At 36.5% G+C, this 22,384-nt stretch overlaps 1 protein-coding gene across 1 annotated transcript in view; it reads right to left on the bottom strand.

Moving 5' to 3' along the window:
• Positions 1-13,561, bottom strand: part of cdh12a (cadherin 12a) — a 54,365-nt gene extending 40,804 nt beyond the window's left edge. Inside the window, exons 1-2 of the mRNA XM_016522773.1 lie at positions 13,425-13,561; positions 3,136-3,526 (exon numbers count right to left, since the gene is read on the bottom strand). Of these exons, the coding sequence (XP_016378259.1) occupies positions 3,136-3,486 (351 nt within the window). The 5' untranslated portion in view covers positions 3,487-3,526; positions 13,425-13,561. The remainder of the gene's footprint in view (positions 1-3,135; positions 3,527-13,424) is intronic.
• Positions 13,562-22,384: the final 8,823 nt, after the last annotated feature.

The raw sequence follows: 22,384 nt of genomic DNA, 5'->3' as shown, positions 1-22,384 counted from the left end.
ACTAATATCACGTAATTTACGTCTCTATGATGATTGGTTGATATCAGAAGGAGGCTAGCCTCCCTTGCCAGCTTTCTTTTCTCAACACTACTCAGCGCTGAAAGTGAACACTCGATGGTGATTGGCTATTTTTTTTTTTTACAACGGAGACACGAGAGCTCAGCTCTGCCCCGGCCTCCCCCTATTTGTAATAATGTAAAATATGTGAAAAATAATGTGTTTTTCTAACAAACTAGTATGAGAGCCTGTTCTAGTACACCCCCAAAACAAAATCAAGACTTTGTAAAAGAGCATAATAGGACCCCTTTAAACAAGGTATAACTGAATTGAGAGTAGCCTATAATGTGCAATGCACATATTGTAAGCACAAAACACACAATGAAAGAACTACTTATTTCCCCATTCCGAGGTTTTTCTTGCTTGCTCTAATTAGAGTTTTCCTGTCATGTAACTTTTATATAACATTTCATGTGTGATGCCACTTTAATTGTGGCGGCAGCTCAAACATTGCATGATGGAATGTGGTATAATTTCCCATGATGCCACCTCTGATCACAGTCTCCCCATATGGCAGGTGTGAAGCCACAACTGCAAAGTTTAAAGTGTTATTATCTAATGAAAATACACTGGGACCTACTATCGTAAGTGTACAACGTGTCAGACAAAACACAGCTAAAAAATATCTAATTAACTGCACTACCAATTTATCTATATTTTTCAGCAGCACAATAGTTTTACAGTGATCTAATTTTGCTTTACAGTCAAATAAGCTGAGGCAATAATCAAATATGATATCTTGTAGTCATTTTAATAGACTGTTTTATTCAGACAGTTCATGTAAATTAATTCATGCAATTTATTACATTTAATGAATTATTTAAATGCATATTCACAGATCTATGTTAGGCAGAATTTTATGTCCTTTTTTAAAAGAAAATATTTAGTCAAAAGCTGCTGCTCATCACAACATGTTGATTAGAACATTTATGTATCTCCTGAAGTATCTCACTCTAATTGACATTCTCATTGCTTTGTGCCAGATAAATGGGGTTGTAAATATAAAATAAATTATATTAACTACAGCTGAACATATTGAATTCCAGATGAACTGCAATATTCATTTTAACAATCTTGATTCTTAAAATCAAGATATCACACATCGCTTTTCGGCAGTGGCGCTAGGGAATATACAAAAAAAAAAAACCTTAGTTTGAGGTCCAAATTGCATGCGTTGAGATCCATGTGTTTAAACTGTTCTTGCACACAACGTTTCCACTGTAGTTTGATGCATGTCTGGTTTTGTTTCTTTTTAGTGAACACATACAGCATTCACAAACAAATTACTGATTCTTTTAAAACACACACACACACACACACACACACAAATGCAGGACTTACCATTTGAGTCAGTTTGAATCCTTCACTGAATGAACTCACTGAATATTTACAGTATATACAGCAGTGGACAATTGATTTATTTAGCCTACATATTTTATTATACATTTCATGGTAGTTTATAATTTAATACTTTAAACTTTAGCTTTTAGTTGTGGTGATTAAATAATCTGTTAAATAATAAAGAAATTTAACCTGTATATTTTAGGTCATGTTTTAGAATCTGGAAATGTTCATAGATACCCGTATTTATATTATTCTGTTGAACAGGTTCAATATTAGTTTGTCCGAGAAAGCTACAAGCTAAAAAAAGTAGTTTCTCCAATACCGCACTGCCATGGTAGTTCATAGTGCATGCATATGCAAATTCATCCCACCCTATTATATGGACCTACATTATTAGTAATGGTTAAGTAAATGATAAAATAACAGTGATGATAAAATGTCAACAATTAACAATTACTGTTAACAATTATTACTGAAATAGCAGCTTGCTCATTTAATGCCAACATGAGCATCATCCATGCAATTCATAAGTAGCCTGTAAGCAATATTCTTCCAGTGACCTGAGTTAAAGGAGGTTATAGCCAACAAACTCTATTTATAGTGACAGGCTAACATGCTTGTTTGCAATTAAACCTTTGTTTGCTCTTGCTACTGCTGTTTTTGGGGTTATATAAATCAGAGGTTACAGACAACAGTGTAATTTGGCTGACCATGAGTGAAAAAGAGTGAGTTGTTATTCAGTGTGTTACAGCAACAGAAGTAGAAGTAGCATGTGGTTGAGAACACACCTGTGACAAGTCACTGTCTTCCAACGTGCATCCGCACAGACAGCACTCAGTTAGGCCACACTGATTGCACTGGCATTGATTGCAAACTATTCAATTTAGCCCTGATCCCATTTAAGCTGAAGGTGCTCAATCCCAACCTCCTTTGTAGAGAACCTTGATATTGAATTTTCAGCCTGGGATACAATATGGAGCTCTTTTAACCTTCTCCCATTGCTGTGAATACTAATTAAATGGTTTCAGATTATAACATCCACATTTTTATGTTTGACATGTAACAGTTTTGGTGGACCAGAACATGTCCCATAGATATAAAGATGACGTCAGATTGTCATCTTCAGACAAAAAAAATAAAAATTCTGAAGTCAAACTAATGAAGTGAACCACTTTAAAATAACATGAACAGTTTGCAGTTAATAAAAATGCATTTACGTCCTAATTTGCAGATGCTGAAAATGTTTTATTTGCATGCTCTCAGTCGCTACACTTTAATCAATTTCTCTGCTGCTTTGAATAAATTACCTTCAGAGAGCATCTTGCATTATTCGCTGCTCTTGCAAATCTGCGGCAATCAATGTCTGTACATTTAGCATACATCTGAATGCACAAATTATATTTATGTATGTATGAATATGCAAATTTTTCTGCCTATTCCAATGCACTGCAACAAAAAAATTCTTCAATATTATATTTTTATCTTGTTATATGTAATCACATCTTGCAGTCTACATTGCAACATCTGGTTGCTCAACTCATGAACCATGTTATGTGGTACATAGAATATTTAGTTTCAAGCAACTCAAAGCTTGTCATGAACAAAGGGAAGGAAAGATGAAAGAATAACTACAAGCTCTAGTTCAAGCCTTTGAACACCCCCCAGTTTTATTCCCAATCTATTCTCAATACCTTTGACCCTAAACATCAACTCTGAGAATCAATATCATCTTACCTTTCCAACATACTGCGGATCAGAACCCATGTATTCCTCCAGAACAAAGAACTGGTTCCACACCCATCCTCTCTTGACTCTGTGAACTCCCATCATGCCATGTTTCCTATGTGCCATCATGTTCCTATGCTGCTCCTTCCCCATCCTGCTCTGGGATGAAGAGTGGAGGGGAGAAACAAAGCTTTTGTCTAAGAGGCACCAGAGGAACAGCAGCAGACAGTTCCCCATGAGCATTGGAACAACCTTTAGGTGCAAAGATGGATACAGGTGACTTTTATGGTGACGGCAAAGGAGCGATGAATCCAATATGAAGAACTCCACAAAGCCTCGGCGGTATGCAACAACTAACATCCATGGAATTCCTGGGGCGCTTGAAATTTTTGTGAACCACCTGCAGGAGAAAATAAGTAACGGCACTTTAAATCAATGAGATTATGAGGATTTGCAGAGGTGTCTGGGTATCATGTTGGCATGCAATGAAAGCAGAAGACAACATCACTGTCTGTTATGTTTTCATCTTTGCAGTGTAAATCTTTGTCTGTTCAGCTATAACGTAATCTCACTTGAAGGGCTTTACAAATGCTGAGCAAATTGGCTCACTCAAGTTCGTTTAGCACATTTAGCACTGGGAGGTTTGAGAAATAAGCATGTAAAAAAAGACTGCAAGAACGAGGGAGTTTGGCAAGAGTTGAACAACTGTTGGCAGACCTCCAGGAAAGTGGTGGAGGTGCAATTCTGTGCTCATTTTCAGTGCATTAGTCTTGAAAATGAGGTGGTCCCACTTGAATAGGAGGGTTGTTTTTGACCTGGCAACACAGATGGTATGTCACAGGAAGCAAAAGCCGGTCCAGATGCTTGGGGTCACAAATCAGACAACTTTCCTCTTAATCACCCTCTAAATAGAGAGAACCTGTATAATTATGTACAAGAGGACTATCCATCACTGTTGTACCAAGTATTATGAGAATTAAGATGGTATATCAACCAAAGGCTTTAAAATTTTTATTGTGTAGCAGATGGAAATATTTTGTTAATTAATATAACAGTATGAATGGAGGTAACTAATGAGGCCATTGGAGATTCACAGCTGGTTCTAAAGTTACTGGGTGAATGTATTCCAATCAGTGAATCAACAGGCTGGAGTACAAGTAATGGAGCTTATTTATTACTCTAACATAAATACACAATACAACTATTCTCAAATCAGAAATAAGCTACATTAGACCCATATGAGACAGAATTAAAAAAACAAAAAAAACAATCACTGGGGTATTCATTGAGTATACAATATACATATTATATACATTAGGGACTATTGGAAATGATACAGCACTTCCACCACCACATGCTTAAAATAAAGCCACAATTAAACACTGGTCTTTACTGACTTTTTCTGCAGGTTACACCATTATGCCAATAGGCAGAGACAAGTAAACCTTTTTACTAGTCAATTAGTTGCTCTAGACTCAATTCAAAAACACTAATTAATTCATGAATGAAATGACTGTCAAATGAGTTATTCAATCATTCCCTCAAACAATTAATCAAAAAACACTGATTCATTTAGGAATTAAACAAGTGACTTGGAATAGCTTACTACCATATTACTGTTAGTCCTACCATTTCTGGAATATTTAGTTAAGCCTACAATAAAAATACTATATAATCAGTTACATTACTTTAATAAAGTAATTGAAAAAGTTACACTACTATTACATTTTAAATAGGGTAACTTGTAATCTGTAACCTATTACATTTCCAAAGTAACCTTCCCAACACTGATAATATGCTAGTATGCTATTCAGAACACAGCAACTGTCTTAATGCAATCATTAAACCCTTAACTCAACCACTTTAAAAAAAAAAAAAAAAAAAGCAAATTCATTCAGGGACAAAAGTTGTTAATATTAGCATAAGTGAGCCGTTGAATCATTTGTTCATCTGATTCATTCAAAACACTGATTCATTAAGAATGCCACTGCTGTGTTGCTTGGAGCAATGGTTAGTTCTGCTGTGGCAATATTGTGTCTAAAATCTAATTTTCTCTAAATTAACTTCTTGTTTATTCAACTGTTGTATAAAAGCAATATTACCCAGATGGAGAATCATCCTCTGGCATTATCATGAGTGTACATATGTTAAATAATATCTAGTTGCATCATACACTCTAAAAATACTGGGTTGTTTCAACCCAACTTTGGGTCAAATATGGACTAACTCAACTTTTGGGTTAACATTTTAATTAAAAAAATTAACCCAACGGTTGGGTTAGTCCATATTTGACCCAGAGTTGGGTTGAAACAACCCAGCATTTTTAAGAGTGTATGCATAATATAAGTCACATGTTCATTAAATAAATAAATTGATTAGACTCTTCTTTATATTAGTAAGGCAATATTTAAACTGTACGGATAATGATTAGTTTGCCAAATCCAGATCAGCAAGACACAGTAAAACACAAAATCATGACTTTTAAAAGAAGCACACTGCAGTGATTTCACAGCACTGGCAATGGAGGGATGAGATAAAACAATATTTTCCCATATTCTCACAGGACTTATTTCCTCCCGCCCTCTCCAACCCTTATGTCATACCTGTTACAGTACATACTGTGCCCCAACTTAATATATTGGTTTAATATTTCTACAACATGCACCCATCTGACAGAATGGGAGATGAAATATGTTTTAGTTAGAAGTGATTTTATGCTGCAACATGCAAAAAATCCATGCAGATAAAGAGGGCAGGACAACAAACAGTATGAGCTCGTGCCAGACAGACCAAGCAGAGCAAATTATTGCAATACGAATCCCTGGAGACCTCTTGTGTGCCGTAGTAGCGAGATGTCTTATGGTTGGCAGGACATTGTGTCTCTGCAGCAATATTATTATTCCCCATGGAGAAACCTCAGCAATTGTCTCAACACTTAACAAGCTCAAAGACCTCAAGTGCAGTGCACCCAGAAAGAGCACTTTCGGTGTCTGTCCAAAGGTCATCACACATTAAAACTATGCCCTCATTATTTTGCACTTTTATTTTTTTTGCTTGTTGACTATGAAAGTTTACTGCCAGTCTGTGGTAAATGAATTAACTGGTGTATTCAGGCTGACGTGATGTAAGGTGATGTGAGTGAACTTTACTCTCTATGTCTGTTGCTGAATTAACATGCGACTTTCTAGCATGCATCACCCAGCAGATTCACTGAAGTTACACTGTCATATCATGTTAGAAAGAGAGGGCTGTTAAGCAGAGGCTGAGGACTCACAACCACACTAGAGACGTACAACCAAGTGATGTCTCAGAGGAAGAAAACATACTTATATAACACCATTGAAAGTGTTAAATGATATGAAATGATACTCTTAAATATGCTCTCACTACTGTTTTACAAGCCTGACGGCAGTGTGCCTGGGTTATTCAGAGCAGAGAATGATATGCAAATTAAGGAAATCATATAATTAAATCTTAAAACTTCATTCAACAATGAAAAGTTGAGAGTTCCCCTGTGATTAAAAGTGATTCCAATTACCAATCATGTTAGCTCCGTAAAGCTCATCCAATTGAAAGCCTATCAAGTTTAGACACATGGATTAGGCAGCAGTATGAGAGGATAGCCTGTGTTACTGTAGCATTTAGACTTAAACATTGGATGAGTGTATATGACTATACTCTAAGTGACTCATTGTGGAGGTTACATTACACCAGTAGATGGCCACAAGTGAATGTTATGAGCGAATCATTAACAGACTGGTTCATTCACTCAGCAACCTCAAGAGTTTATTTTTAGAACGACTCTGACACTCTTGAATCATCACCCAACTGATTCGTTTAATACACCGATTCACAAACATTTTCATTAATCTAATTATCTTAACTAAGTGGTATATTGATTGTTGTAAACAAACAATTTCATGGTTATTTAGTCAAATCAGATTCTTTGAATCAAGCAAGACTTGATTAAATATTCCCTGAACTTGGTCTTCGTTTGGAACTATTTTTAAGGAAACAAAATGAAACAAGGGTCTGGCACAGGGGTGGGCAAACTTTTTGACTCGAGGGCCACATCAAGTTTTCCACATTAAGTGAGGGGCTGCATTATAAGTTTATGACAAATGAAGCTTTGATTTATTCTAAATTGACACTCACTTACTTGTACATAGGCCTACATGGCAGTTCTATTTGTACCATCTCTACCTTTTTTTATGAGCACTTTATGACACACAGATAAGTTGCATGAGAAGAAGAAGAAGAAGAAGAATAAGAAACGGAGCAATTCCAATAGGGTCCTCACACCATCGGTGCTCGGGCCCTAATTATACTGGCATTCACTCTAACATATATTATAAACGCCTAAATTAAAAAAACGCCTATTATAAAAGCATAAATATTTAAAGCGAAACTGAAACTAGCAGCGTGGTTGCTGGAAAATGCACAATACAAACTCAAATCAAACTCACTTGCCTTTTCTCATTCGTCACCAATATAATGTGCGCACTTTGCGCTTGCCTTGGAAATCAGCATGTAGCACAAAAAAAACAAACGCAATTTATAATCCAGAAAAAAACACTACTATATCCATTTTCATAAAAAATGTGTGTGGAAAACCGAAGAAAAAAAAAGCATATTTTTGCAAGATAAAAAAAAACCCTTTTTATTTTGTATTTGCTGTGTGGCTTGAACACAGCGTCGGTCAAAACGTGTTCTGAAACGTGCCGCGGCATGGCAGGTGTAAACACAAGCATTGACTGGAGAGGCCGAGTCGGAGCGGCGGGATGGTGTAAATCAGGGGTTATATACCGCACTACAGGCTATACTACAGGCGCCATCTATTGGATTTTACTGATATTGCATCAAATTAGCTATTTTGGACCAACTGCCTCACGGGCTGGATGAAAACGCCTGTAGTTTGCCCACCTCTGCAGATTCCTATCATTTTTAAAAATCCCTGCGGCCCGCGGGCCATAGTTTGGACACCCCTGGTCTGGCAGCTCTAGAAATGTAAGTGACATAATTTCTTGTTTATTTAACTGTTGTAAATGTTGTAGTAAATTATAGAATTTCAACACAGCCTCGTTTTGCAATTTCTTATTTAGCTACAAGACATCAGGAGGATATTCTCTGTAAATGGTAAACTAACTTGTGTATGTCAGAGAGGATGTTGGTATTTTTTCCCCTTCAAAGCACTACGTTACTCAAGAATAATAGACATTAGTCAGGGTAACGTAGACAGCATATTGCATTTGACACAAGCGGAAATAAGGTTTTGAGGGATAGATAAGAGTCAATATATTATCGACCGTTCAGCCGGAGAAACACGTACATTATGAATTCCTGCAAATTTCAAGTGAACGAGAAACAGAAAGCATGGGTTTTAAATATTAGATAAGAGGTCGACTGAACAATATATCCAATCCATCAAATTAAATATAGCATCTAACGTACCCTGGTCTGTTGGCGCTTAAGTTTTGTGGTCATGTAAAGGTACGCTCATGACTTTACCCATAGGCTACTTGTCAAAGTACATAAAGACCTGTCAAAATATAAAGATCCGTTTTGTTTCCGTTTCAAGACTGAAACTGATGGCTTTTACTTTTGTTTATCATATTGCAGATTTATTCAATCCTTCTGCCTAAACACCATCGCTGAAATTGGATAAGTTGCCTCATGTATGCCCATGGCCAACTGTAGCCCCTCAGAGAAAACATTCAAATCCCTTTTTCATTTGTGCTCAACAAGAGGGCATGGCAGAAACAACACGGTTAGCCCAGCAAGACCTAGAAGTGCACTTCACAGGGCCAAGTCTTTGGATTCTCAGGGCATTTTGAAAATAGATGCGTGGGTGTGCATGCAAGTTGTGCATTTCTGACTTTTGAGCACATGGGTTTCTGAACTCTGTGTTCTTTTGCTAATATTACTGTATGTATGTCTGCCCTCTTATGCTCTACTGCTCTCTTTCTTGCATGAATGATTGTCATGTTTAGAGGATGCATTAAAGGGGTCATATGCGTTGTGATTGGCCGAATACTTCAAGCGTGTGATGGAAATGTTATTCCCCTTACCATACTGTGATGGCATGTCCCGGCCGGAACAACGAGACAAAAGCATTAAAACCTGTTATAAACGAGACATGCGTTTGAATCATCAGTGGCAAATCCTTTAAATGAAAACGTACATTACAGGCATTGTAGTCTACTCTCCCAGGATCAGGAAACAGTCGCATATGCGAGTGATTTACTCGCAATGTAGAGGGTTGATAAGAGACTTCTTTCAAATACATAAAGTGTTTAACTATTCCAAACTTTTTGACTGGTGATACAGTATATATATATATATATATGTAAAACACAGTTTTATGTATGTCAAACATGACATTTTATAAGCATGATTAATTAGTGAATGGGCTGATAAGGTATGATTTATTACAAACTGGAGTCTTGGCCAAACATCTGTTCATCTCACTCCGGTGTGAGTCACCACTGATGTTTAAATGCTCACAAATTGCTTAATTGTGCCTGTCATCCATTCATAATGAACATCCTTTAAAAAAAATTGTTTTTGTGAACATCACAGTATAAATTATGAAAACATGTTACATTTGATAAGTCTTACTGTGGCCCATAAAAATGCTTCTCACTGCTCTTTATTTTTTTTCTCTGTGATATCATGTGCTGCCCAAAAGAGTGTATGCTTTCCTCCCTAAGGCTGAATGATTTTCAGCACCCACAATCGCAAATATTTTTATTTAACTGAGCTTCTAGCTGCTGCAGTGTTTGGATCCTCTTTTTTTCTGATTCTTTACAGCATGTTTGTTGTTTTTGCAGTAGATGAAAGTGTTTTTTTTCCTTCTTCTCTGTGTCACTACAAAGATGTGTAGGCCTATATGTTGTTCTTATGAATCTTAATCTTGAAAAGGAATTTACATAAAGTGAATCACTTCAAAGCTATTTGCACATAATATGGCTTTTATACAGCTACAATGCATGTGGTGTATAGATACATACAAACTATATTAAATTTTTTAATGATTTTTTATTTTTGAAATTTTTGAACTATCCCTTTAACATGCATTTCTGGATGTCTAAGCATTTTGGGTTTTCTCCTTTTTTGCTTTAATGACAGCATCATTTGAGCTGCATGATCCCCACAAGTTTGTGTCAGACCTGATGATCATGTTCTCAAGCATGATTTGAGATGATTCAAATAGCATCAAAGAGCTTCAATTGAGCTTTAGCATCTGTAATGTCTGTCGAAAGAGTTCACCAGATCACTATCACAAATTTAAATAGTGACCTAGAAATATTGCAGAATCTTAAATATGTATTATTATTTTTGCATCATAAACTTGTAATTTCCACATTCTGCTTAAATTAGATTTTTAATCCTTGATTTTTGATGTGGTCACCACATTTGGGAACACCATTGTCTACTTGTGTGGTTAAGTAAATTGCAATTAAAATTTCAATATATTGTGCAAATTTGGTGTTTGCTTGTTGTTTCACCAGATCAATATCTGGCACATACAGGACAGTATGTGTGTGTTTTTAAATAAAGTGCTTGTTCTGATAACCTGGTTCTGATTCAGGTTGATTTGAGCATTAATTCCCTCATGGTGCTGGAAGAGCAGACGGTCATGGCCCTTTTAAGGCTATTTGTTCCATATACACCTTGTACCATGTCATGATGATTTCTTATTCTGTTGTGTTTGGAACAGTAGAGTGATTTATCATACCTTGAGTTTCATGGCCAATATCGAATTTTGACCAACATCCAGCAATAGAGGAGTGGTATAGGTGGTACTTAGTTAAAGGGATAGTTCACCCCAAAATAAAAAATAAATTACATAAATAAATATATATACATACATACATACATAAATAAATAAAAAATCTGTCATCTTTTACTCACCATCATGTCATTCCAAACCTGTATGACTTTCTGTCTTATATGGAACAACAACAACAACAACAAAGATATGAAAAATGTCTCAAAGAGGTTTTTTTATTTATTTATTTTTATTTTGGAAGTCAGTGGTTACCAAAACTGTTTGGTTACCACACTGTAAAATCTAATTGGGCTTACTTAAAAAAAGCATGCAAACCGATTGCCTTAAAAAAACTAAGTAAAGTGAAATAGGAATAGTATGTTGTACTGACAAATGCTTAGTTAGTATAGTTTACTTACACGAGAGTTCTAGTAACTAAAAAAGAACTGTAGGGGGTACTTGATCCTTTCATTTAGGTTTACTCATGACTTAGTATAGCTACTCACTGACTCCCAGAGTGCATTGCGGCAGAATAAATTATGCAGTTGCTTTGTTTTACAGTTGTTGATTTTATTTGCCAATTTTATTTGCTGTCTTGTGTCAGTAGTAGCACAACAAAACGAGCAAATAAAATGGTTATTGTTACAATTAATAAAAATAAATTAAATTGAATTGTTACCATTGTTGTGATTCACGTGCTGAATGTTTAAGTCTGTGTGTGACTTTAGCATATTACCACACATTATTTAAGGATTATATAAACCCAATTAAAGGCATTACAAGGTATTTATGAAAAACAAAATTTGAAAAAGTTCCTTAATAAACACACAGAAACAAAATACACCAATGACTTAATTAGAAGATAGGTCTCCTTCTAAAAACAACCTATTTATTACTTGTCTTTCCTTGAAATCAAATAACTCTGTCTTCATGATGCATTGCTGCATTAACGGGAAAAAAAATATAGTAACGTAAACGAAGTTCCAAGTGCCCAGCTCAACCAAAGGGAACGCTAATCACTATACTGGTTAAATCTGTATTTAGCCACCACATCAATGTAGGCTGTGGTAAATAAAGAGATGTGTTTAATTGTGCTGTTGTCCTCTGAGTCTTAGATCCAATGAAACAATGTGTCTAATCTCATATTCACAGAGTTATTGGCCCTTCCACATGAAGCCCAAGAGAACAACCTAGACTCTGATATACTAGTGTTTGAAGGTCTGAACACACATGGCTGATGTTAAGACCTCGAACAATGGCTTTCCATGCGGACTATTATCAGCAGAGCTGAGATGTTGAAAGCTGTGCCGTTGGGAAATAGAGAACAAATGTTATTGTGTGTTAATTTGACGGCGAATGAATATTGAATGGATTATTTTGTCAAATGCAAATGTGCACATTACACTGTGTTTAATATGCAAACAATGGGATAATTACACAAACATGCAATAATACAAAAAAAAGCAGGCATAAAACTAGTCTAGTCTGTCATAGGGAACCTTTTCAAACATAGAATCATCCATCATTGTTATATACAGTGGCATGAGGCAACTCAGATATGCACCGATGCTCGGTAGGACATTGTCATTCTAATTGTAGTTTACAGGAAATGACTGAAGATTTCAGCCAGACTTTATTCAGGGGGTCTGTCCGTAGAGTCTTTTTTCCCCTCTGACATGTGCAGTGTCATTATTTGTTTAGTGAACTTCTTGGTTTGATACCTGAAACAAGGTTCTGTACTGACAGTATGACAGTAAAATGTGCCTTTTTTCTGCCACTTTTATTCCGAATTCACTTTCCATCCCTGTCGCTCTGAAGATAAAATGCCTGATGTTAAAATTCACAAAGAACATCTTTGAACCATACGCAATCTGTGCGAAATCTTAAAGGGATAGTTCATCCCAAAATAATTTACTCTTCCTCATGTCACTCCAAACCTCCAAACCAATCCTTTCTTATGTTAAACACAAAGAGTTTTTGGCTTTGATTGTATGAACAAAAAAGCACTAAAACATGTTTTAAAATATCTTCTTTTTTGTTCTGCAGAAGAAAGAAAGTCATACTGGTTTGGAACGACAAGAGGTGAGTAAATTAATTTTTTGGTATACTCTCCCTCTACATATTTACAGTAAGCCTTATATTGACTTGAATACTGGAAGAATTAATTTCTTATTCATTACAGCACTCACTTAGGATAAATATTTTACCCTTAACCAGTGCATCACCAAGAACTGACCACAGCATCTGCTTAACAGCCGCAAACTGCCCATCACATGTTTCAGTTAGATCTCAAAACCACGCTCACACATTACGCATGTCTACATGAGCGCTTGTTATTTACAGTATGTGTCTCATTCCAGAGTGGTTGACTCACATTACTCGTGTAAGAAACAACCTCTGAATAACGATCGCACAACGACTGCAGAAGCTCTCCATCAGCAATTCAGTTTTTTCCACATTTAATGTGGAAGAAATTCTCTTTGTGGTCACTTTAAAACAAGTTGTTTATACAAAAATTAGCTCATACCTTCAAAACGTCCCACAAAGTCTCCTGAGGATTAAAGCGGCGTAATCCAGACCTCCAGTCGCAATTGCAATAAACTATTCGATCTCGCGCACACGCTCTCTTTCTGGTCTTCTCCTCAATCACTCTCTGTAATGCGCTCGCCCTCTCGCTCTCTCTTTGGCTCTCTTTAACTTGCCCTCTCTCTCTCTCTAACACACTGTCTCTCCCTCTCTCATCTGAGCATTGTGCAGAGCTCTGTGAAAACAGAATGAGGGGGAGAGCAAAGCGCTTGCTGAATTCAGTATTCACCCCTGCAGTGTCAAGGGGACAGAGAAGTGAGAGAGAGAGTGAGGCTGGCTGCTGTAATGCTCATATGCGCTCAGGACTGATGCTCTTGGAACTGGGTGCCTGTGGGTGTCAGAGGCTGCTCGTCTGCCGTTACTTCCCTCCCAGAGATTGGCTCTCCTCCCCCTTTAAATTGCTGGATTAATGCGGGTCCCACCAGTGCTAAACATAGTCGGCGTAGTCAGCTTTGCTGCGTTACCCTCAGGGGATATAGAGATTTTCAATGAACAAGCTGAAGGATTTTTTTGTCACATTCAGTTGTTTTCACCTTACGTGTGAACGTAGAACATTAGTGTATTCTCAAAATCTTCTGGCTAATTCACTTTTCCAACTGTTTTATGGATTTTTTTTTTTGACGAAAACATACTGTGTGTTAATCAATTAATAACTTTTGATGTGTGAATCCCTGAATGTGGTTTGACCCAGTTAAAGAGATTTTTGAAGTATCTTTATGGGGGGGAAGAGGTTTTACAGTTTAGATTTTTTTCTGTGGTGAATACGTGCATTTTGGATTTGAAAGATTTCCTATAGATTACATGCGTTATACTTATCCGCAAGGCTATATCTGTCATTCACAATGTTTTACAGATCTCTTGCCTGTCGAGTGTTTGTTTATTAAATATAGGGGCATATTACAGTACTTATATTTAGTGTTGGGGGTAACGCATTACAAGTAACACGAGTTACGTAATCAGATTACTTTTTTAAGTAACTAGTAAAGTAACGCATTACTTTTTAATTTAGAAGGAAATATCTGAGTTACTTTTTCAAATAAGTAATGTTACTTTGTTTCCCATGACTTGACTGACAGCTCTCGTGTTGCCATGTTGAGAGAAATCGGGAGTAATTGCAGAGGCGTTGTGTTCGCCATGTGAACATGATGTTACTGTAGTTCTTGACTAAATATGAACATGTATTTATTCTCCTGCACAAAAAAAGATTCAGTATTCTTCAAAATTAATAAAATATTAATGAATAAATTAATATTTAAAAAGTTATTAAACAACTCTGATGAGAAGAACTTGTTGCTTTACACAGTGTTAGTTCTGCCTCAATGTAATATACTGTAATTATTAAATATTAATTTTAATAATATCGATACAGTACATATTTAAATTTCATCTGCGATTTTCCTTCAAAATCACAGATTCTGTCTGGAAAATGGTATTTATTTCAACTTATACTACGGGGCAGTTGAATGCTTGAATCTGATTGGCTGACCAACGTTCTAAGGTGTGCAATTATTTTCAGGGAAACGCACGGCGAACGTAATTCCAGGCAGCTCTTGACCGCATTACATGTAAATATCACTTCGCCAAATTATTTCAGTTATTTCAAAGGTCCTTACAGCTTACAACAGCAAAATGACCAAAACCCACAACACTGGTCAAACAAATAAATATAGAAAACAATAGGATAAAAACAAGATTATTTCCATGTTTTGCCACAAAATTAAGTTTTATTGTGTACGTAAAGCACATAGTCTATTTCTCCCTCTCTCTCTCCTTTGACACACATAGTTTGCACACATGGATATGCGCTTATTTTGTTAGCGCTATCAGTTTTATTAGTAAAATAGTTTAGCAACTTAAGAGCTACATGACATTTCGTACAAGCTAGGTAACGACGGCGCTGTTCATGAAGAAAATGAACTTAAAGTTTCACTATTAGTAGAGGCACTGCTGCCGAACACTTTTGAGAGACACACAGACTCTCTCTCTCTCTAATAACTTGATTAAATAGTTGCATAAGTCTGCTATCAACGGCTCAGTCCTCCGTTACTAGATCTAAAATGACGTTTTGGAATTAGCAACGAGGCGTTGTATGAGATGCGGAAGAAACTAATCCTACCCACAATAGCGTTTTAAGTACAAAAACTGGACGAATGCCTTGAAGTATATCATCTGATCGATGTCTTGAGGTGTGGCAATCGTAGTATAAGCGGAATAATTGACTCTAGGCCGTTGAATTATTAGAAAAATAATGCACACCCGAGGTGTAACGTGTGCATTCTTTTTCTAATAATTCAACGTCCCGTCATCAATTATTTCTTAAATGTCATCTTGAGCAGCACATTCAGTGGTGAACAGCCTTGCAGCAGTTCGAAAGTCACATTAAACGTGCTAATGTCCGTCTGAAGCATCTCACATTATGGAATTACCCCTTCTTCTTTTTTTTTTTTGTAGAAGCACCCAAGAATGTGGTTGAAGAATCTCACAGAACTCAGTCACAGGCACATTCAGCTTGAGCAAGAAAACATAAAACGAAGAGCTTGGGGTAAGCACATATTACTGTTCAGTGTGTAAACAGCAAAATGGGCTTTAAAGCCATCTATGCTTAATGGAGTAAAAGTGTGCTGACTCTGGGCAGTTTAGATCAAGATGCAACACAATCAAACAGCACGCACAACCACTAAATATCTCTACCTACAACCTAGTAAGCAGTTAAACAAGGCACCATTATCTTCTGTAATTGGACCATTAACTGTGACTCCAGTCCGCTCTTCCATTTACTTACAACCTACGTATGCAAAACCGTTGAGCACACTAATGGTGTGGCTAAAAACATGCTGGGTGATACAGAGTGCGGTTATTTGTGTTTCTGGGTTTCCTCATCACAAACACTAATTTACTCTGTCAGGCATTGGCGTGAATCCCCGAGTCTGATCATCCTCGGAGCAGATGGCATGGCAAGCTTCCATCCTGAGTTAGACTAAGAGATAATCCTCACATCACATGGTGGGCTATAACACAGAGACTCTTATTTTTGGAGTGAGGGGGGTCCAAGTGTGGGAGTGGAAAGTCTCTAAAGTCCTGCAAGCTTCAGTGGAGGCCAAACCATCAAGGCGTTGAGATCATCCAGGCCTCCAGGTGTGAGTCGAGCTTCTACTGGATACGGTCTGTGATCTCTTAACTACTCACACACATAGTGCATCGAAAGAGGCAGATGTGAACATATATGCCCTGTTTGCACCTGGTATTAACATTCAGTGATCCGATTACAGTTAGAAAATGAGTTCCAAAATGTTGTATGATCTGATCACTGAATCCACATTCGGAGAAAGTCAGAACCACAAGTTAATACAGGTGGCCGAACTGAAACAAAAATGATCACAGTTGCGGTGAAATTTGAACATGTAGAAGTATGTTTGAAAGCAAAAGTGTGCTTTTTTAAAGAAACGTTTTTTGTTGCTTTGTCTGTAATAAAATCAAGAACAGGTTTAAATGTGGTCATAGTGTGTCATGATGTTTCCTACAACTCAGGGCTTTCACCTCAAATAACATCTGTGCTGCCTGTCATTTTGAGTGATGTAGATTAGCAGAGTAATGTGTGTGTTTGTTTGTGTGTGCCTACATAACCATATTTGGGGACAAATTTATACCCAGAAGTGAGCTAAATCTGACGAACCCTTATTTTGGAGACATCAATATTTGTAAAATGTGATAAATATAAATTAGGTAAAGTTAGCTAAAAAAAAAAAAAAAACTTAAAATGGTTTAGAAGATTTGAATTCACCATTGTATTTTTAATGACATTTCAGAATGCTTTACATTTTTTAATTGAGGCTGCAAACATTGTTTGATTTTTTTTTAATGTATTATGTGCCTTACAGACAAAGAAACAGATCTGTTTTAAATGTCACCTATAGTGTCTAGTTTCTGTACTTAATTTACACATTACCATTCAAAGGTTTAGACTCACTAAATATAATACTTTTTTTCAACAAGGACACACTAAATTGATCAAAAGTGGTGTAAGGACATTTTTAATGTTACAAATGATTTATATTTCAAATAAATGCTGTTTTTTTTAAACTTTCTATCTATCAAAAATATTATGCAGAACAACCATCTTCAACACTGATAATAATAAATGTTTTTTAAGCACCAAATCAGCATATTAGAATGATTCTGAAGGATCATGTGACACTGAAAACTGGATTAATGGCTTAACATTTCTGCTTTGTCATCACAGGAATAAATTACACTTATACAATTATACATAATATATTTCAAAATAGAAAATGGTAGTTTTGAAATGTAATAAAATTCTAGCTTTTACTGTATTTTTAATAAATAAATGCAGACTTGGTGAGCAAAAGAGGATCAAGGTTGAATAACACTTTATTTCCCAGAATCCCATTACCAGTTGAATTTTCTATCAAATGTGTTTTTTTTTTTTTTTTTTTTTTTTTTTTTTTTTTGTGGATATGGACAAGGGATAGAAAATATAATCATCTCAATGTAAAAAAAAGGAAGTCATTGAAACTGTCCACCATGATAGGAAAACAAATGTGTGATTGTTTTGCTTAGGGAGCAGTGTGGGCTCTGAGCTCTACCACAATAACAGGTTGTTTGTCAGTTATCCTCATCCATTCACTTATTAATGAACATTATTAAACGCTTTATTGTGCAGCAAATATTTCAATGTCAAAAATGATTCACCATACCCGCAGTGGGAGATTCAGCATAAAGTTGTGACAGATGGGTAGGGATATCATCTCAATAAGGGTATTTGAAAGACAATCCGTTGCATTGCTGATGAAAAACCACATATAATTTATCAGGCAGGAGAGGGAAAAACACAGTAATTTTAAGATTTCCCCTGTGCTCCTTCCATCAGATGGAATGTGACAGCGATGGTTCATTTCTCTGGTCAATGTAGATCCATATGGAGCTTGCTGCGATTCAGTTCCTTTGAGAGAAGAAAGGGCTCAGAGTCCAAGCGCAGTATCTGAGAGGCACAGGAGGAGTGAAGGAGACCACCTTCAGACCCCATCAACCCTGCCGTGCTCACAGAGCGGCCTGCATCTAGTGTGATAATTTGACCACTGAGGTGCCATCATTGGAATGCATGAGAGAAGTCTATTTTCTCTACCAGTCTATTTCCCTTCACTCTCTTTACATGGAGAGCTCTTTAATTTGTTTCGGCCTCGTCACTTCACACACAGTCAGCCTACATCCATTCAGTCTCATTAGATACACGACCACAGCACTTGACCGTGACTGCTTGACTGTCTTTTTGAGTAAGATGAGGGACCTGCTAAGTCTCACAAACTCGATTTGCTGGAACTCAATGAGTCTTGGTGCGTTCTCTCCACTCGTACTCGGTAAATAGTTTTTTGTAGAGGAAAAGATTCCACCTGACCTCATTTCTGGCCATACACTTGGCTTATGGGATTAGATCGGGGGGCTGAAATCCCCTGAGCTCCATCCACTATTATTTTACATGACGCTCACCTGAGAGGAAACTCTGTGATACTTGAAAGAAAATGTATTAAATGTACTCAGATGTGTTTATGGGGGCAAGCACAGGGGAAGCACAGGCATCGGTTGTCAGAATGAGCTATTTTTACAGATTCGGTCTGCATGTGAGAATGTTAATGTGTTGATGTCTGCCATTCACTGTGACGAGCATATGGCATATGGCTTCACTTTCCTTTTTGAGTCGAAACTAAAAGAACACTTTTGAAAGATGTAAAAAGTGCACCAAAGGCAACTTCGAAGGGCTCACTAATGGATTGCACAATATTGTAGTATAGTAGGTGTTAGACTGACAAGCCCTGGTGATTCATCAGACTGTTGGGAGTTTACTTGATTTACACCAAGAATAGAAAGCAAACCACTCTGAGGCAAAAGCTTCATGACATAATCTTTCTTTGAAACATATGAAACGCCTGCAGCAGTTGGGCAAATCAATAAAGCAGAGGATTACTGAGAGTTAACCTGTTTGTGGGTAGGACAGTGAAGCTTGGCTGTTTTGTGATATAAAACTAAATAAAAATAGCATTTTAAACTAAAGTTCAAATCAAATTGTTACATATACTGTAATTCATGGTAACACTTTATTTTAAGGTTTCCTTGTTACAGATGTTACATGTACTTACTATTATAATAAATTAATTATGCATAATTACATGCAAGTAACCCTAAGCCGAACCCTAACGCTAACCCTAACCATATAGTAAGTACATGTAGTTAATAAATATTACTCAGTACCTAAATGTATAATTACATTGTATCAAGGACACCTTAAAATAAATATTAAAAAAAAAATAATACACAAATTAAAATAGTCCATTCTTTAATCAGTTAACATTTGGATACAATTATTGTACATTAAAATATTTCTAACATTTTCTTATTTTTTACTTTCCAGAAAGGATTGTGAGAGACACCCAGGTGGATGCAGTTGAGTGAATACAAACAAACTTCAGCTAACATGATGCCTCCAGGAGAACTGCAGCAGGGCTGAATTGTTGGGTAACCATGCATGTCTTTTCTTTTCTTTTCTTTTCTTTTCTTGTTGCTTTTCTTGAACCTTGTTCCCTGTCATTTCTTGCACCCACGCATACAGAAAAAAGTGACACAACTCTGGCACGCACTGAAATACGTCATTAACAGCTAGTTGTTCAATTTGGTTCCGTGCACGATGCATATAATTTTTGTAAATACGGCTGCCACTACCAGGATTTTTTTTACCAGTTAATTCAGTTGTAGAAGGCAATAGTCTCTCCTGTAAATGACTGAACTGCATGTTTACAGAACAGTATATATAACGAGTAATTTTATATTAAACCAGACATTGGTTACGCTGTATGTTTTTGATTCACTAAAATGAAACAGATTAAAATAGTAATTTGTTCATGAATCGGACTAATCTGGTTGCGCTGTTTGTTTTTAACTTACTACAAAGAACCAGTTTAAAATAGTTATTTGTTTGTAAATTGGACTTCACTGGTTGTAAACCAGACTTCACTCTGTTATTGCATGCAGCCTGCGAAGACAACCTTTATTTCGTTCTGATTTTCATCATTTTACTCAACCCTATATTTTAGGCATAATTTACAGGCTTAAGAAACTGCAGAAATGGCTACATGTGTATTAATTAGGGCTGGTAATGTAACGCTATTATATTATATTATATTAAACAATTATTATCAAACAATTATATTTATTTAGTTACAAATATATCTTCGTGTAGGCTATATCTTTAGAGTTTTATAATTCATTATCTTCTTGTCGATCCACCAGTTCACATTTACAACTGCATGTTTTCTACGTAAAAATAAGGGTCATTTTTGGCCTTGGTCTAAACCAGGGGTCACCAAACTCGGTCCTGGAGGGCCGGTGTCCTGCAGAGTTTAGCTCCAACTTGCCTCAACACACCTGACTGGAAGTTTCTAGTATGCCTAGTAAGACCTTAATTAGCTTGTTCAAGTGTGTTTAATTGGGGTTGGAGCTAAACTCTACAGGACACCGGCCCTCCAGGACCGAGTTTGGAGACCCCTGGTCTAAACAAAGAGCAGAAGGGCTTATTGAAAAATGCAAATTCATTATCTGCCAGCAGGTGGCGCTTTTCACCAGGAATATAGCCGTTTCCCCCTTAACCGCAATAAACAAAGCAGCAACTTGCAGCGCTCATATTTAATCAATTAAACCATATCCTTTTGAAGTGTAAGCTATATCTCAATTTACACGCCCCAGACCTACGTGGGTCATCTGACATTTCATACAGTTGATTATAGCAAATTTGATGCAGGGCAACAACTCACTGCGTGATGGAGCCTAAATAACGTAGTTAGAATGTCCCTACAATTCAAGATATGGGGCAAAAATGCCCCTGTTTGAGTTTTTGTCTCATATTTACATCATATAGTTAAGCAATATCACACGAGCAATAGGCTAAGTGTAATATCACACGAGTGTAAATGTGATACTGATCTTATACAACAGAGTCAAAAGTAAAAAATTTTATATATTTGGGCTGTAGGTTGCCAAGTTGAGGGGAAAGATGGGTTGAAATTTGTATGCGTCGATCGTGTGAGAAAGATGCGTTTCATACAAGATCTGGCAACTGAGCAACCTTGGAATTTGTTGACGTGATTATTCATATAATGAAGTTTGGCCCATACAAATTATGGGAGTTTTACCGGAAGCGAATGTGGCAAACATATAAAATATGCCCAGTTGGATTTTTTTAATAGAAAGTTTAAAAATACGGGAGAAAATATTTAAACGGGATGATAGCGGGATAGAATGGTAAAATACGGGAGAATCCCGAGAAAAACGGGAGGGTTGACAGGTATGCATTTGGCGCGTTGAACCATTGGCCATAGGCGCGTTGGATTTGAAGCGGCGCTGCACAGACCGATCGGTGTATGACATCAAAGGACCGCGAAAGCGATTCAAAAGCATAAGTCGTCTGCTCTCTAATCGTTCTCGCAGTTCTTTGATGTCGTACACCGATCGATCTGATGGTGATGATCCGCTTCAAGTCAAACAAGCCTAATGATTCAATGGACCATTCATAAAGAACCATTTACTTCACTCCTGAATGAATCAGCCATATGAATGAAAAAATGACTCGATGACTTAATCATTAAGACATTTACCACCACCTACTGGTGGTTTTAGTTTATTATTTAGAGTATCATTTCATTAAAGAATAATTTCATATTTCCATAGTAATAATAATAAAATTAATAAAATAAATTATTAAAAGTATAGTTCACCCACCCAAAAATGACAGTTGTGTCATCACTCACCCACCCTCATGGTCCAAAAGAGAATATGTTATAAATTTAATCAAACTAAATATTTCTTATTGTAATGTCTGTTTGATGCTTTACACAA

This window comes from Sinocyclocheilus rhinocerous, unplaced genomic scaffold, assembly GCF_001515625.1.
Source record: "Sinocyclocheilus rhinocerous isolate Xijiao unplaced genomic scaffold, SAMN03320098_v1.1 scaffold1051, whole genome shotgun sequence".
Classification (NCBI taxonomy): domain Eukaryota; kingdom Metazoa; phylum Chordata; class Actinopteri; order Cypriniformes; family Cyprinidae; genus Sinocyclocheilus; species Sinocyclocheilus rhinocerous.
This window is presented reverse-complemented; position numbering and strand designations above follow the sequence as displayed.